General features: G+C 47.5%; 1 protein-coding gene across 2 annotated transcripts in view; it reads left to right on the top strand.

Annotated features, from left to right (window-relative positions):
- The window catches only part of ZSWIM8 (zinc finger SWIM-type containing 8), a 67,338-nt gene that overhangs the window by 51,910 nt on the left and 2,875 nt on the right, over positions 1 to 12,553 (top strand). Inside the window, exons 16-25 of one of the 2 annotated variants that reach the window (XM_038181256.2) lie at positions 1,951 to 2,182; positions 2,923 to 3,075; positions 3,789 to 4,011; positions 4,207 to 4,496; positions 5,233 to 5,456; positions 5,751 to 6,233; positions 6,833 to 7,001; positions 9,345 to 9,518; positions 10,916 to 11,035; positions 12,009 to 12,187. In XM_038181256.2, coding sequence (XP_038037184.1) covers positions 1,951 to 2,182; positions 2,923 to 3,075; positions 3,789 to 4,011; positions 4,207 to 4,496; positions 5,233 to 5,456; positions 5,751 to 6,233; positions 6,833 to 7,001; positions 9,345 to 9,518; positions 10,916 to 11,035; positions 12,009 to 12,187 — 2,247 coding nt within the window. The remainder of the gene's footprint in view (positions 1 to 1,950; positions 2,183 to 2,922; positions 3,076 to 3,788; positions 4,012 to 4,206; positions 4,497 to 5,232; positions 5,457 to 5,750; positions 6,234 to 6,832; positions 7,002 to 9,344; positions 9,519 to 10,915; positions 11,036 to 12,008; positions 12,188 to 12,553) is intronic. The other variant, XM_038181257.2, reaches the window with a different exon arrangement.

Genomic DNA, 12,553 nt, shown 5'->3' with positions numbered 1-12,553 from the left:
TAATATTTTATACTCAGAAGCACTTCTACCCGGCAAGAATATGATTAATCATAGAATCATAGAATATCCTGAGTTGGAAGGGACCCTTAAGGATCATCAAGTCCAACTCTTGACACCGCACAGGTCTACCCAAGTTCAGACCATGTGACTAAGTGCACAGTCCAATCTCTTCTTAAATTCAGTCAGGCTCGGTGCAGTGACCACTTCCCTGGGGAGCCTGTTCCAGTGTGCAACCACTCTCTCTGTGAAGAACCCCTTCCTGATGTCCAGCCTAAACTTCCCCTGCCTCAGCTTAACTCCATTCCCGCGGGTCCTGTCGCTGGTGTTAATGGAGAAAAGGTCTCCTGCCTCTCGACACCCCCTTACGAGGAAGTTGTAGACTGCGATGAGGTCTCCCCTCAGCCTCCTCTTCTCCAGGCTGAACAGGCCCAGTGCCCTCAGCCGTTCCTCGTACGTCTTCCCCTCCAGGCCTTTCACCATCTTCGTAGCCCTCCTCTGGACACTCTCCAACAGTTTCATGTCCTTTTTATACTGTGGTGCCCAGAACTGCACACAGTACTCGAGGTGAGGCCGCACCAGCGCAGAGTAGAGCGGGACAATCACCTCCCTCAACCTACTAGCGATGCCGTGCTTGATGCACCCCAGGACACGGTTGGCCCTCCTGGCTGCCAGGGCACACTGCCGGCTCATATTCAACTTGTTGTCTACCACGACCCCCAGATCCCTCTCTTCTAGGCTGCTCTCCAGCGTCTCATCGCCCAGTCTGTACGTGCAGCCAGGGTTTCCCCGTCCCAGGTGCAGGACCCGGCACTTGCTCTTATTGAACTTCATGCGGTTGGCGATCGCCCAGCTCTCCAACCTATCCAGATCCCTCTGCAAGGCCTTTCCACCCTCATTCGAGTCCACAACTCCTCCAAGTTTGGTGTCATCAGCAAACTTGCTCAAAATGCCTTCTATTCCTACATCCAGATCGTTTATAAAAATATTGAAAAGTACCGGCCCTAAAATGGAGCCTTGAGGGACCCCACTGGTGACCGCCCGCCAGCCTGACGCAGCCCCATTCACCATAACCCTTTGGGCCCTGCCCGTTAGCCAATTGCTCACCCATCGTATGATGTTTTTATTTAGCTGTATGCTGGACATTTTGTCCAGTAGGATCCTATGGGAAACCGTGTCAAAAGCCTTGCTGAAGTCCAAAAAAATCACATCAGCTGGTTTCCCTTGGTCTAATGTCTTTCTGTCTCCTAAAGGAGAAGCTCTTTTGCTAGTCTTCTCTGCTATAGTGAATAACAGGGAGACTGTGATACTAAATATTAAAAATAAGTGCTCTGTCACACTCATGATGTTTATTTCATGTAGAAAGTGAACAGTAGAAACGGACAAGCCTAAAATACATGGTCATGCCTTGTTCCCCAATTCTGTAATTAATAAGGATAAGAAAGTGTTACTGTAGATTAGTGGAAAACAATTTCTCTAGTGTTTGAAAATCTAAAAAAGCTTTGCCAGTTCCTCAGTAATGGTACGATGGTGTTTTTTGGATGATGAGCACGGAATTTTAGTGACTTAAACAAGAACATATAATGACTGGCACTAAATATAGAGTCCTCTGTTCTGTCCTTGATGTGCCAGAATTACTTCTGTATTGTGAGTTTTGGATGCTTTCCAAATAAAGCCAATGGCTTTTTGAAGTGAAAAGGGGGATAATACTGAGTACAAATGAAGCATTGCTTCCTCAGCAGTGCAGGCCACATGGCTGTCAACTGTGCATAAGTGATGTTTAGTGCAAGAAGATGTTTATTCTCTTGAAAGCAGGAATCATTTTTCTCCAACCAAATGGAGTTTGTTGTCCACCTGGAAGTTGGTTTGATACTTTCCCACTATTTTGTAGTGTAATGCCTGTTCTCTTACCTGCCTGGAAAGCTCTTCTTTGTTTTTTCCTTGCTGTTAAAGATTTTAGACAAGCTCCTGGACAGAGAGAGTCAGACTCACAAGCCACAGACTCTGAGTTCCTTCTACTCCTCCAGCAAGCCTACAGTAGCAAATCAAAAATCTCCTTCCAAACATGCAGCCCAGTCCACTGCAGCTATCCAGCAGCTTCCAGGGACTTCTGTCACTCAGCAACCTGGTGTAAGCCCAGCAGTCCAGAGCAGTCCTGAGAACTTTGTGGAGAAGAGTGCACAGGGTAAGATGTGATTTATAAGGGCTATGCTATGTTCTTGTCTGTATTGAGAAGTAGTCAGAGTGACTTTATGTACTTTATGTTACCATCTGGCTGCTTGGTAGTTACTAGACTGTCATTCCTCTGTTGTTTGGCTGAATCCATTTCTGTACTCATGTAGAAATTCAAGCTAATTTTCAGGCTTTCCTATCTTGACCCAGCTGTGTAAGCCAGTTACCATGAAACTACCGTGTTTCCATCTTTTAGGTTTGTATCAGAGGTGTAGTGTTCAAAAAGTCACATACTGAGTCAGGTGCCTTCATGCAAAATAAATAACTAAGATTGCTGAAGGTCATTAGAGGAGATAAATGGGGTGTGATTTTCTTCCATCTGTGCTTGCTCTTCGTTGGCAAGCATTACATCTGTTGGAAAGTGGATGCTCTCTTAACTGTTCCCAAAAAGATCAGTTATGACTGAGGATAAATGCAATAAGGTTAGGGTTGCTGGAGCATTTTTCTTGTAAAACTTTGTCCACAATTGCAGCAAATTTTCCAAATCTTGATTTAAGCTTAAGTGTTCTTGGCCTGGTATCTGATGAAATGCTTAATAAAGAAAGAAAATTGAGATAATCCTATTCATAAATACCACTCATTTTAAAAATGCATTACTCTTTTCATATTTATACTTCTGAAGTGACCACATCTGGTTTTAGAGATGCAGAAACAAACCATAATGTTTACCATGTCACTGTCCTGTTTATGCAGAGAGCTCTCAGAGGCCCCCCTGTGAGCCAGCTGGTGAGTCTGCTGTCCTGAAGCAAGAGGGAAAGGTGCCCAGTCGTCTGGCCCTTGGAAACCGAGGTGGATACAACGGGAGATGCTGGGGTTCACCTGTTAGACAGAAGAAGAAACACACAGGTAGGAACTGACAATTCGTACAGCATCTAGTGCCGTGCTAGGCATTGCTCTGGGGTTTCAGTTGTTCCCTTGCTACTTCATTCCACTTTTCAGCCTTTCCTGTACTACAGGATTGTCTCTGAGATGTTTGGTACGGCAGAACAGGTTTTGATCCATAGATTTCCTCCCCACCTTTTTCTGAATTGCAGTTTACCATGTGCATACTTTTCTCACAGCAGCTGTACTCCGGGTGATAGATAAGGTATCTGGAACAGAATGTTTGTTGGGCTCTGGGAGCAGAGCACTGTCCTCCTGTGTACAGAAACAAATTCAGAGGAGTTGCTGCCTCTCACACTCCTCTTCAGAAGGGTGTAAGTTAGAGGCTAGAGGATATGAAAAATCTTTGTATAAATTCTGCAGCAGGGTACCTGTAGAACCTAACTTTGTATGTATATTTGTTTCTTGTTGTTATACTCTGCCATAAAGCTTGGCAGATGGAGTGAGGGGCTGGGACGATGCGAAGGAGGAAATAAACACATTGTTCTTGGACTGTTCTGCTTTTTAGTCCAAGAACTGTAAAACGTCAGTGCTATCTGTGGCCAAACTGGCTGATTTAATCTCTTTTAGTTTGCAAAGTTAAATGCTCACTGACATGACTGATCTTAGTTGGGACTGTAGGTGATGTGGGTAGAAGTTTACCTGCTGACTGTACTGTGTTTGTTCTGGTGTTGTAGGCATGGCTAGCATTGACAGCAGCGCTCCTGAAACCACCTCCGACAGTTCTCCAACGCTCAGTCGGCGACCACTACGTGGGGGGTGGGCAACAACATCGTGGGGCAGAGGACAGGACAGTGACAGTATCAGCAGTTCTTCGAGTGATTCGCTGGGATCTTCCTCTTCCAGTGGCAGTAGGAGAGCCAGTGGGGGAGCCCGTGCAAAGACTGTGGAAGTTGGCAGGTAATGAGTGGTGTCACTGCACAGAATCAACCTCTAGGCCTGATGTCAGAGAACTGGCGTGTGTGCATCAGGAAGTACTTCCTTGGGAGAGTTTGCTTTGTCTCCTCTGGACCCTAAAATAGGAACTCTGCACCCAAGTTAGTGAACTTGGAATATTGTTGCTATCTGAAAGTTTCCTCTGTGCCTTTCCCCTAGGTATAAAGGGAGGCGGCTGGAGAGCCATGCTCCTCATGTTCCAAACCAGCCGTCAGAGGCAGCTGCTCACTTCTACTTTGAATTGGCCAAGACAGTCCTCATCAAAGCTGGTGGAAACAGCAGTACCTCCATCTTCACCCACCCTTCCTCCAGTGGTGGGCACCAGGGACCACACCGCAACCTTCACCTCTGCGCCTTTGAGATCGGGCTGTATGCGCTAGGGCTGCACAACTTCGTGTCCCCCAACTGGCTTTCTCGAACTTACTCCTCCCATGTCTCCTGGATCACAGGTTACAGCAGAACTTCATCGGGAAGCTTGCTTTTGGGCAGGAAGGGGTGGGGGACGAGCTTATTCCCAAATGTGATGATGATGATGTGCTATGGGAGTTGTGTAAGCTGCTGGCACAGCTGGCAGCACAAGCTGAGCACCAGCGATTTACATACACAGTGTTTTGCTTCAGTCCTCCGAGCCACAGACCTTTCTCAGAAGGTTTTTGGAAAGGGAGGTACACAGACTGGTTTTAACCTATCCTTTGGGGGTCTGCCAAAGAGAAAGATATTTGTCAAGTTTGAGTGTGCTCTTTGGCTGTGTTCAGCATTTCACTTTCCTCCTCCCTGTTTGTACCCAGACCTACTGCCTGCTTTCTACCCACATGGTTTCCAGAGCCTGAAAAACACACCTTTGAAAATTCATGTTTTCCTGACATGACAGAAATAGAGCAAGAGTCCAGGCTGTGGTTTCTGGGTACTAAAATCAACTATAGCAAGTTCCTCTCACTGTTTGAAATGCATCTTTAGTTTAACTTTGATTATGGCACCCTCACTTTCTGCTGGCTTATCAAGAGCTCTTCCCTGCCCTGCGTTTTGGGAGGAAGAGCCTACATTTGACTTGAAGTGTGAGAAGAGTCACTGGGCTCTGTTGCTGCTACTGAAGGAAGTAATGAGTGCATCTCCTTTTGAGGGAGAGCTGGCAGGAATTTTGTTGGGTACGGTCAGTAGTGTGAGAGTCTTCTCTTGTACTCTTAGGGCAGGCTATGGAGATTGGTAGCGCAGCCTTGAACATCTTGGTGGAGTGTTGGGATGGACATCTGACCCCCCCAGAGGTGGCATCGTTGGCAGACAGAGCCTCGCGGGCCAGAGACTCCAACATGGTGCGGGCGGCTGCTGAACTGGCGCTCAGCTGCCTGCCCCATGCCCACGCCCTGAACCCAAATGAGATCCAGAGGGCTCTGGTGCAGTGCAAGGAACAGGTGAGCATCGCGTCGGGGCTGCCTAGCACAAGCTGACTGCCAGCATCAGGGACGTACTGTTACTTGGGGGCTTGGCCCCTCTCTGCTACTGGATAATCCTAGTCTTATTTCTGTGGGTTTGTCTTAATAAATAGCTGAGGTTATTCTGCTGCATAGTTGTGATCTAGCTGCTCCCCTTAGCATCAGTCATTTTAGAGTGCCTTGTACTTCTCTCTGCTTGTAGTTTTGCCCTCTGTTTCTGGGTTTGCATTCTTCACTTCACCTCTGGTTTTGCTTTTTTCTCACCACCCTCAGGACAATCTGATGCTGGAAAAGGCCTGCATGGCAGTAGAAGAGGCAGCGAAGGGAGGTGGCGTGTACCCAGAAGTCCTCTTTGAAGTAGCGCACCAGTGGTACTGGCTGTATGAACAGACTGTCGGTGGGACCCCGGCCCAGAGAGAAGGCGCCACGGGCTGCAGCGCCAGCGGTGCACGGGCTGCCTCCGAAACAACACGAGGGTTGACAGACAACCGGGTGACCACTGAGCCGACCACTGTAACAGTAGCAGCTGCAGTGACTGCAGCAGCAACGGTCATGCCAGTGATCTCTGTGGGGTCAACCATGTACCAGCAGCACACAATGGCAGGACCGGCGATGGCGCACACACACACGCAGGGCCTCCACCCCTACACCACCCTTCAGACTCACATTCCCTGTAATCCCCAGTATATCGGACACACTATCCAGCACATGCCGCGTCCAGCTGTCTTCCCAGTGCCTGGCTCAGCATACCCACAGGTGAGTTTTGCCTGTAGCTTGTTTATTTACAGTAATTTTGTGTGACTGCTGCAAGAAGTATCTGTGGCTGGGGAGAGTGTGGGGCAGGACCTGCTGTGGCTTGAGATCTGGCTTCTGTGCTCACTTACTTGCTGATTTGTGATACCTATTTAGACTTCCCAGCTTGGCTTTTGAGGTGATAAGGAGCCTTCTGTGGGCGCGTGTAATGTCTCAGGAAAAAGCAAAAGATAACATATCACTAGTTTTTAATTTTAATTGCCCTATAGTTTCTCAGAATATGCAAGGCACTTGACAGAAAGTTTGTCATCTTGACACTACATAGAAACTACAGAGGGAAAATTAAAAAAAGTTATTTTAACCTCTGCCTATTTTTGAAAGTTCTTGGAATGTGTTTGTGGAAAGATTAGATTTAAATGGAGGAAGAGCAAGCAGATGTAATAGTCATGTGGTGCAAGTTAGTTACTGTGCTGCTTACTGAGCTTCCTCCTCCTTGTACGATTGGATTTCCCATGCTCTGGGTTTTGTGTGGGGGCATCATGTTTTGAACTTCTAAATGGTCAAATAGAGTAGGCATGACTGTTGCTCATCTTCTTTTTTAGGGTGTCCATCCAGCGTTCATAGGAGCTCAATACCCTTACTCGGTAACAACGCCATCACTGGCAGCTACAGCAGTGTCATTCCCTGGTGTGCCAGTCCCATCCATGACGCAGATTGCGGTGCATCCCTATCACAGCGAGACGGGACTGTCACTGTCTTCCAATGTAGCGAGTAAGTGTTACAGCCCTGGACTGGGCGTAGCATAGGAGGTACAGCCTCACAGCTGTACCCCAGCCACGTCCTGCTCCTCACCAACATTGGTTGGTTGGCACCAGAGTTATTGCTCTGAGAAGTTCTGAACAAATCCACCCCAGCCTAAAGATGCGCATGCTCAGGGGTACTGGTTCATTATGGGGCCTGATTCAGCTAGTGGAGCTTTAATTTCTGTGTAGATACATTTCCAGTACTGAGCTCTCTGTTTGGAGGTGTCCTGGCCCTTCTGACCTCTAACTTGCTAGAGCTTTAGCCCTCTTTGTTATTTTTTTCCCCCTCAGCAGCCTCTCCTCAAGACAAGGTGAGCATAGATGATCTTGAGCAGTGGTTCCTTTGGATCAGACGAACAGGCAGTAGCATTAATAGGTGTCTTTCATGCCCTGAGGAATTTGAGGCAGCCGGTACCTGAAACGTGGAACCTCTGTAGAGAGGACAGATGTTTTGGCAGTCATGGCAATGGCAGTCTGAACGACTGCTCACACGTTGTGTTGGGGCTTGAGTGGTGGTGGAGATCATCAGGCAGTGAGCAGCACTGGAACAGCATATGTTGACTGAGTTGTGGACGTGTTCTCATTGCCACGGGGTTCTGCACTAGCAAGTTGTGGTTGGACCCAGGCTCTGTTATGCCCTAACTGCAGTGGCTATGATGTGTCTGTTTATGAATTTGTTTATCTATCAGTGTGTTGCAACTCACTAGGTTCTGGAAACTTGGCATGTGGGAAAACACTTAAGAGATGTGCTGGCCTCCTTCATATCCAGATTATCAGGAGAAAGGGGATTCCTTTTCAGTTACTTTTAAGTGCGCTATCTTTAATTTCAATGCCAAAAGACACCGCAAAAGGAAATACAAGAGTCCTGAAGGCCTCAGGATATAAAGAGTATCTTTTGCTGACAGCCTTAGTCCTAGGCTGATGCTGCGACTCTTAGCAATGAGAAGCCATTTCTGTAAGAGTTATGAATCTTCTAGAAGTGTTAACTAATCCTAGAGCACTTACACTAACAAAAGAATAAAACAACCCCACCCTTCCCACTTGCCATTGTTTATGGTTTTCAGAAACTTGTTTTCAGTTCTTAAAATACGGTTTTGCTGTTCCTGGAGTACATAGGCACATGGTGATGCTCAGGCTCTGGCAACAGTTCAGCTTAGCTCATTCTTGTGGGTTTTTCTCCTCGGCCAGACGTCAAATGCAGCGTGGATTTTGCCCCACTTTGTGGATTGTTTGGCACTGTGTGTTTGCTTGGCTGAGGAGGTCAGACAGATCTGTCCTGGGAGGCACATTGTTCTCAGTTATTCAGCTGTTCACTAGTAAACATTAAAAAAAATGTTGGAGGGGTCAGGGGAAGAGAGAAATCAGAATTTGGAGCATTGCCCAAATGTGTAGTAGCACCACATGAGAACTACCACTACCATGGTGTAATAGTATCACAGAGAACCTGTGAAATACAAGTGGCAATGTGCACCCACCTAATAGCATCTCTGCTCTGAAATGCTCAAGAAAACCTTGTTTTTCCTTCTCCATGCCTTTCTTGAGAGAAAGATTAACTTGAGTCCCTTGTCAGAATACAGCTTACTGGCTCAGTATTAGCTGCTGTCTATACAAGCTTGTGTAGTACAATGTGTAATGGGTTTTCCTGTGATTTCCCTTGAATTTGCCCATATTAGTTCACTGTCTGAACGTGACAGAACCTTCTCAAGTTCCCTTGCAGTTTTTACTGTAGATAACTGCTGCCAGTGTATGCAACAGCTGTTCTTTACAAGGTTTGATTGGAAGCTAGCCTCCAGTAATGTTCTTCCCACATAGTATCTGGATGGAGTCATAGCTGACTTAAACAGGAGTGGAAGAACTTTGCAATGTTAGACTTTCTTTGAGAGACTTAATACTGTTCTGGCTCAGGGATTTTCCTCAGCAGTTTCACATCAGATGTAGATGTGCATGTGTGTGTTTCCGTAGACAAGAAATCAGAACCAAACATCATTTAGTAATAGCAAAGGCCTTGGAGTCAATACCTCTATTTACATGTAAAACATGGATGATATGCACGTCCATGGTATATTGCAGAAGAGATGGGCAAGTGTGTAAATTGACCCCCTTCAGGCCCTGCTTGCAAATAAAATAGAGATATTCTTAGCCCCTTGTATTTCAGTTTTAAGTCTGTGGTTTTCAGTTGCTGTATTGTTCTGTTTAGGGGAACAGGACAGTACATTGGCAGGGGGTGGTCAGTTGAGGGAGATGACGGCCCAAGTAAACCTTCTTCTAGGCTTGGTGGTGGGTCCTAATGCTGCTGTTTTGCTCTCTTCAGTAGGAAGTGTCCATGCAGGATCAACGTTCCCAGCGATTCAGGGGGCTTCCTTGACAACTCTGTCCTCACAGCCCAACTCCCTTGTTACAGGGGGTTTTCCTGCCGAGGATGAGCAGCACAGTCAGCCTGTGAGCCCTCAGGGTCTGCACTACCTCCACTCCGCATACCGAGTTGGTAAGGATGGCCAAGTGGGTTTCTATGGCCCCGTCAGAGGGATTCAGGGCAGGGCTGCAGGTTTTCACTCTTGTTTGGTAATTCGCTACTGCACCTGTTGGGGGCGATGGCATCCTAGCTACCTGGGGAAAGCCAGTTTATAAGGGAGGCATAGCAATCCTTCCTCCTTTGCTATGAAGGTTGAAAAGTTGCTGCTGAGAGCTATGAGAGTAGAAGAGAAAGCTCAGTGGGTTAGAACGGGGAAGAGTCTTGCCTCTCAGCTGGTGTATTCTAAAGGAGTCTGGAGGGCGTTCTGAGGATGTGGTTGTGGAAGTTGTGACAGTGTGAAACAGTGGAGTTCAGTTCCTGCTGCTCACAGATGGTGCAGGCACACCTCTAGCTTAACACCAGTTGAGTCTTCAGAGGCACAGAGGGATGTGACCTGTGCCTCTCCAACTAGGTTGTTGAAGACTGACACGGAGCGTGGGGATGTAATGGTGTTCTCACAGCCACACTGGTTGTGAGGAAACTGTCTCTGCCTTACAGTGTCGCTGGTACAGGGCTGTCAGTCAGTTGTGGGGTTTGTCATTGAGCGTAGACTGCAGGGAGCTACTCAGATACGGTCACAGTCCAACCCAGCAGGTACTTGGGGAGGGAGGAGGAAGCCTCCTAGGATAAGCAAAGCCAGCGCAGGACAGCAAAAGAAGTGAAACAGCAAGAAAATGGAAGAAAAACTGCCTGGATGTTGCCTGAGTTTTTTTTTTGAAAGCTAGAGAAGGAAGTACTGAGTCAGAAGGAAGTCTGAGTAAGAAAGGGGTGCAGATGTCATGGGAAGCATCATAGCAGTAAGTAGTAAGCCATAAAAGGCATTTAATAGCCCAAGTAACAGAATAGGGGATGGGGGAAGAGGATCTGGAAGATCAAGACAGGCTTTTGCATTACATAGCACCTGCTGGTATTTTAAAGCTGTTTAAATGGGAGAGTTTGTGTGAGGAACTGTAACAGAATGAGTGAAAAGTTTGCAGATTGATGCTACTGCAGCTCCCTGTTGGCCTGTTGTCTTTGCAGCTAAGTAGTTTGATTTGAGTAGCCTCTCTGAGCAAATCTGTTGCTCTCCGGACAACTTTTGTAGTGCAGCCTTTGGGGCTGGACCCTGCTGTAGATCCCAGTGGAGCGTCTCTTGGCAGCTCTGTGAGCTGTGATGGCTGTGCATGTTCCCAGCCTGGAGCAGACCCAGCTGCTTCCTTTGGTGACAGTCTCCAAGATGGGCCTTCTGTTTCTCTGTGGACTTTTTGCAGCCAGGGAATTTTATGCTGGAGAAGGGCAGGCCAATGAGGTGGTGTTGCAGTGAGTGAAGTGCTAGACTAAGTCTTACAGGGCAGAAGTGCTGCTTGACTCTGGCTGCCCCTCTCTCACAGGGATGCTGGCTCTGGAGATGCTTGGCCGAAGAGCTCACAACGACCATCCCAACAACTTCTCCCGCAGCCCACCCTACACGGAGGATGTAAAATGGCTCCTTGGGTTAGCTGCAAAGTTAGGTAAGGCTCAGAGCAGTACTTCAGCAGAAATCCACTTCTTGGGATTTGGACCATGGGGGGAAAAAAGCTCTCCTAAGAGTGGAACTTCAAAGACTGGGTGAGCCTGCTGTCTGATTCCATTTCTGAGGGTTTCAGAAGATCCTTGCTGCTCTTTCACCCAGGCAGTCTTCCCTTTTTTGGGTTCTGTAGGCTTGCTATTGAATTTTGAGGCACTGGATGCATGGGGTTGGATGGGGCTCAGAACTTCCATTCTGTAACAATAACCTTTTCTTTTCCCTTTCCGCTATCTCAGAGGTATTCTTTTCTTCTTTGTGTGCATTTATGCCTTCTGTGAAGACCTTTTATAGGAGAAGATGCTTAACCCACCAAACATTTGGGTTTTCCTTTCCTTTTTTGGGGGGATTTGTTTTACTTACACTTTTATCTTGGATCTTTTTTTTTTTTCTTTTTTTTTTCCTTCTTACGTTCTTAATTCTTTCATCAGCACTAAGAACTTAAAAGCAACTCTACAAACAGCCTGCTTAGTGGCATGACTGCTGCTGCTGCTGCAAGGGAGCTCCACTGCAGACAGCAGTGGGGAAGCTTGAATCTCCTTCCAGCATCCACAAGACTTGGGTGCTGGTGCTGCAGGTGCTTCCTAGATGGGAGGCTGGAAGAGATAGGAGGAGGTGCAGTGCATTCTTTTCTCTGTAGTTACCTTGCCACACCAGTTTTCTTTCATATCTCTTTTTAAAGACAGGTCAGCTGGGAATATCAGTGACTGAGGGGTACTTGGTCTCTACTCAGACCTGATGGATGCATCAGAATAATCTCTTATCCCCATGAGTTTGCTAGACTCTTCCCTAAGCCTGCTGGGAGGATACATTACACTGAGAAGAAGGTGTTCCAAGTCCAGGTTCTTGCTGGGAAGTGCATGATTTTTTGAGTGTCTCTCACCTTAACACCGTTGTTCTGACCTCTCCTTCCTGTGCAGGTGTAAACTACGTGCATCAGTTTTGTGTTGGTGCAGCCAAAGGGGTGCTGAGCCCTTTCGTGCTGCAGGAGATCATCATGGAAGCTCTACAGCGGCTCAACCCTGCCCATGTGCACAACCACCTGCGCACCCCAGCCTTCCACCAGCTGGTGCAGAGGTGCCAGCAGGCCTACTTGCAGGTAATCTGTGGTCTGTCTTCCTGCCCTGCAAAGCTGCCTGCCCTGCAGGAGCTGTCCGTGTGTGCACATGCAGAGAGGGGAAGGGGCCTTGGTTACTGGTAGCTGAACTGGTGCGCTGCCTGATGCATGCCTCGCCCTCAGCAGGGACTGCAGCGGGCACAGCTTGCCTGTGTGGAGGCTGCATACAGAGGGCCACACTGCTGATTCTTCTAAGGCCACTCACCACACTGGATGGAGTGGTTTTACGTTCCCTGTCCTCCTTCTTTCTCACTCCAAGAGCTACACAGGTCTTTTAACTTTTTCCTTGCTTTGTTTTCAAGACACCTATCCAACTCTTTCTAGCCTTTTTATTCTTTCCTCTTTTGT

The sequence above is a fragment of the Anas platyrhynchos genome, chromosome 6, assembly GCF_047663525.1.
Source record: "Anas platyrhynchos isolate ZD024472 breed Pekin duck chromosome 6, IASCAAS_PekinDuck_T2T, whole genome shotgun sequence".
Lineage (NCBI taxonomy): Eukaryota > Metazoa > Chordata > Aves > Anseriformes > Anatidae > Anas > Anas platyrhynchos.
This window is presented reverse-complemented; position numbering and strand designations above follow the sequence as displayed.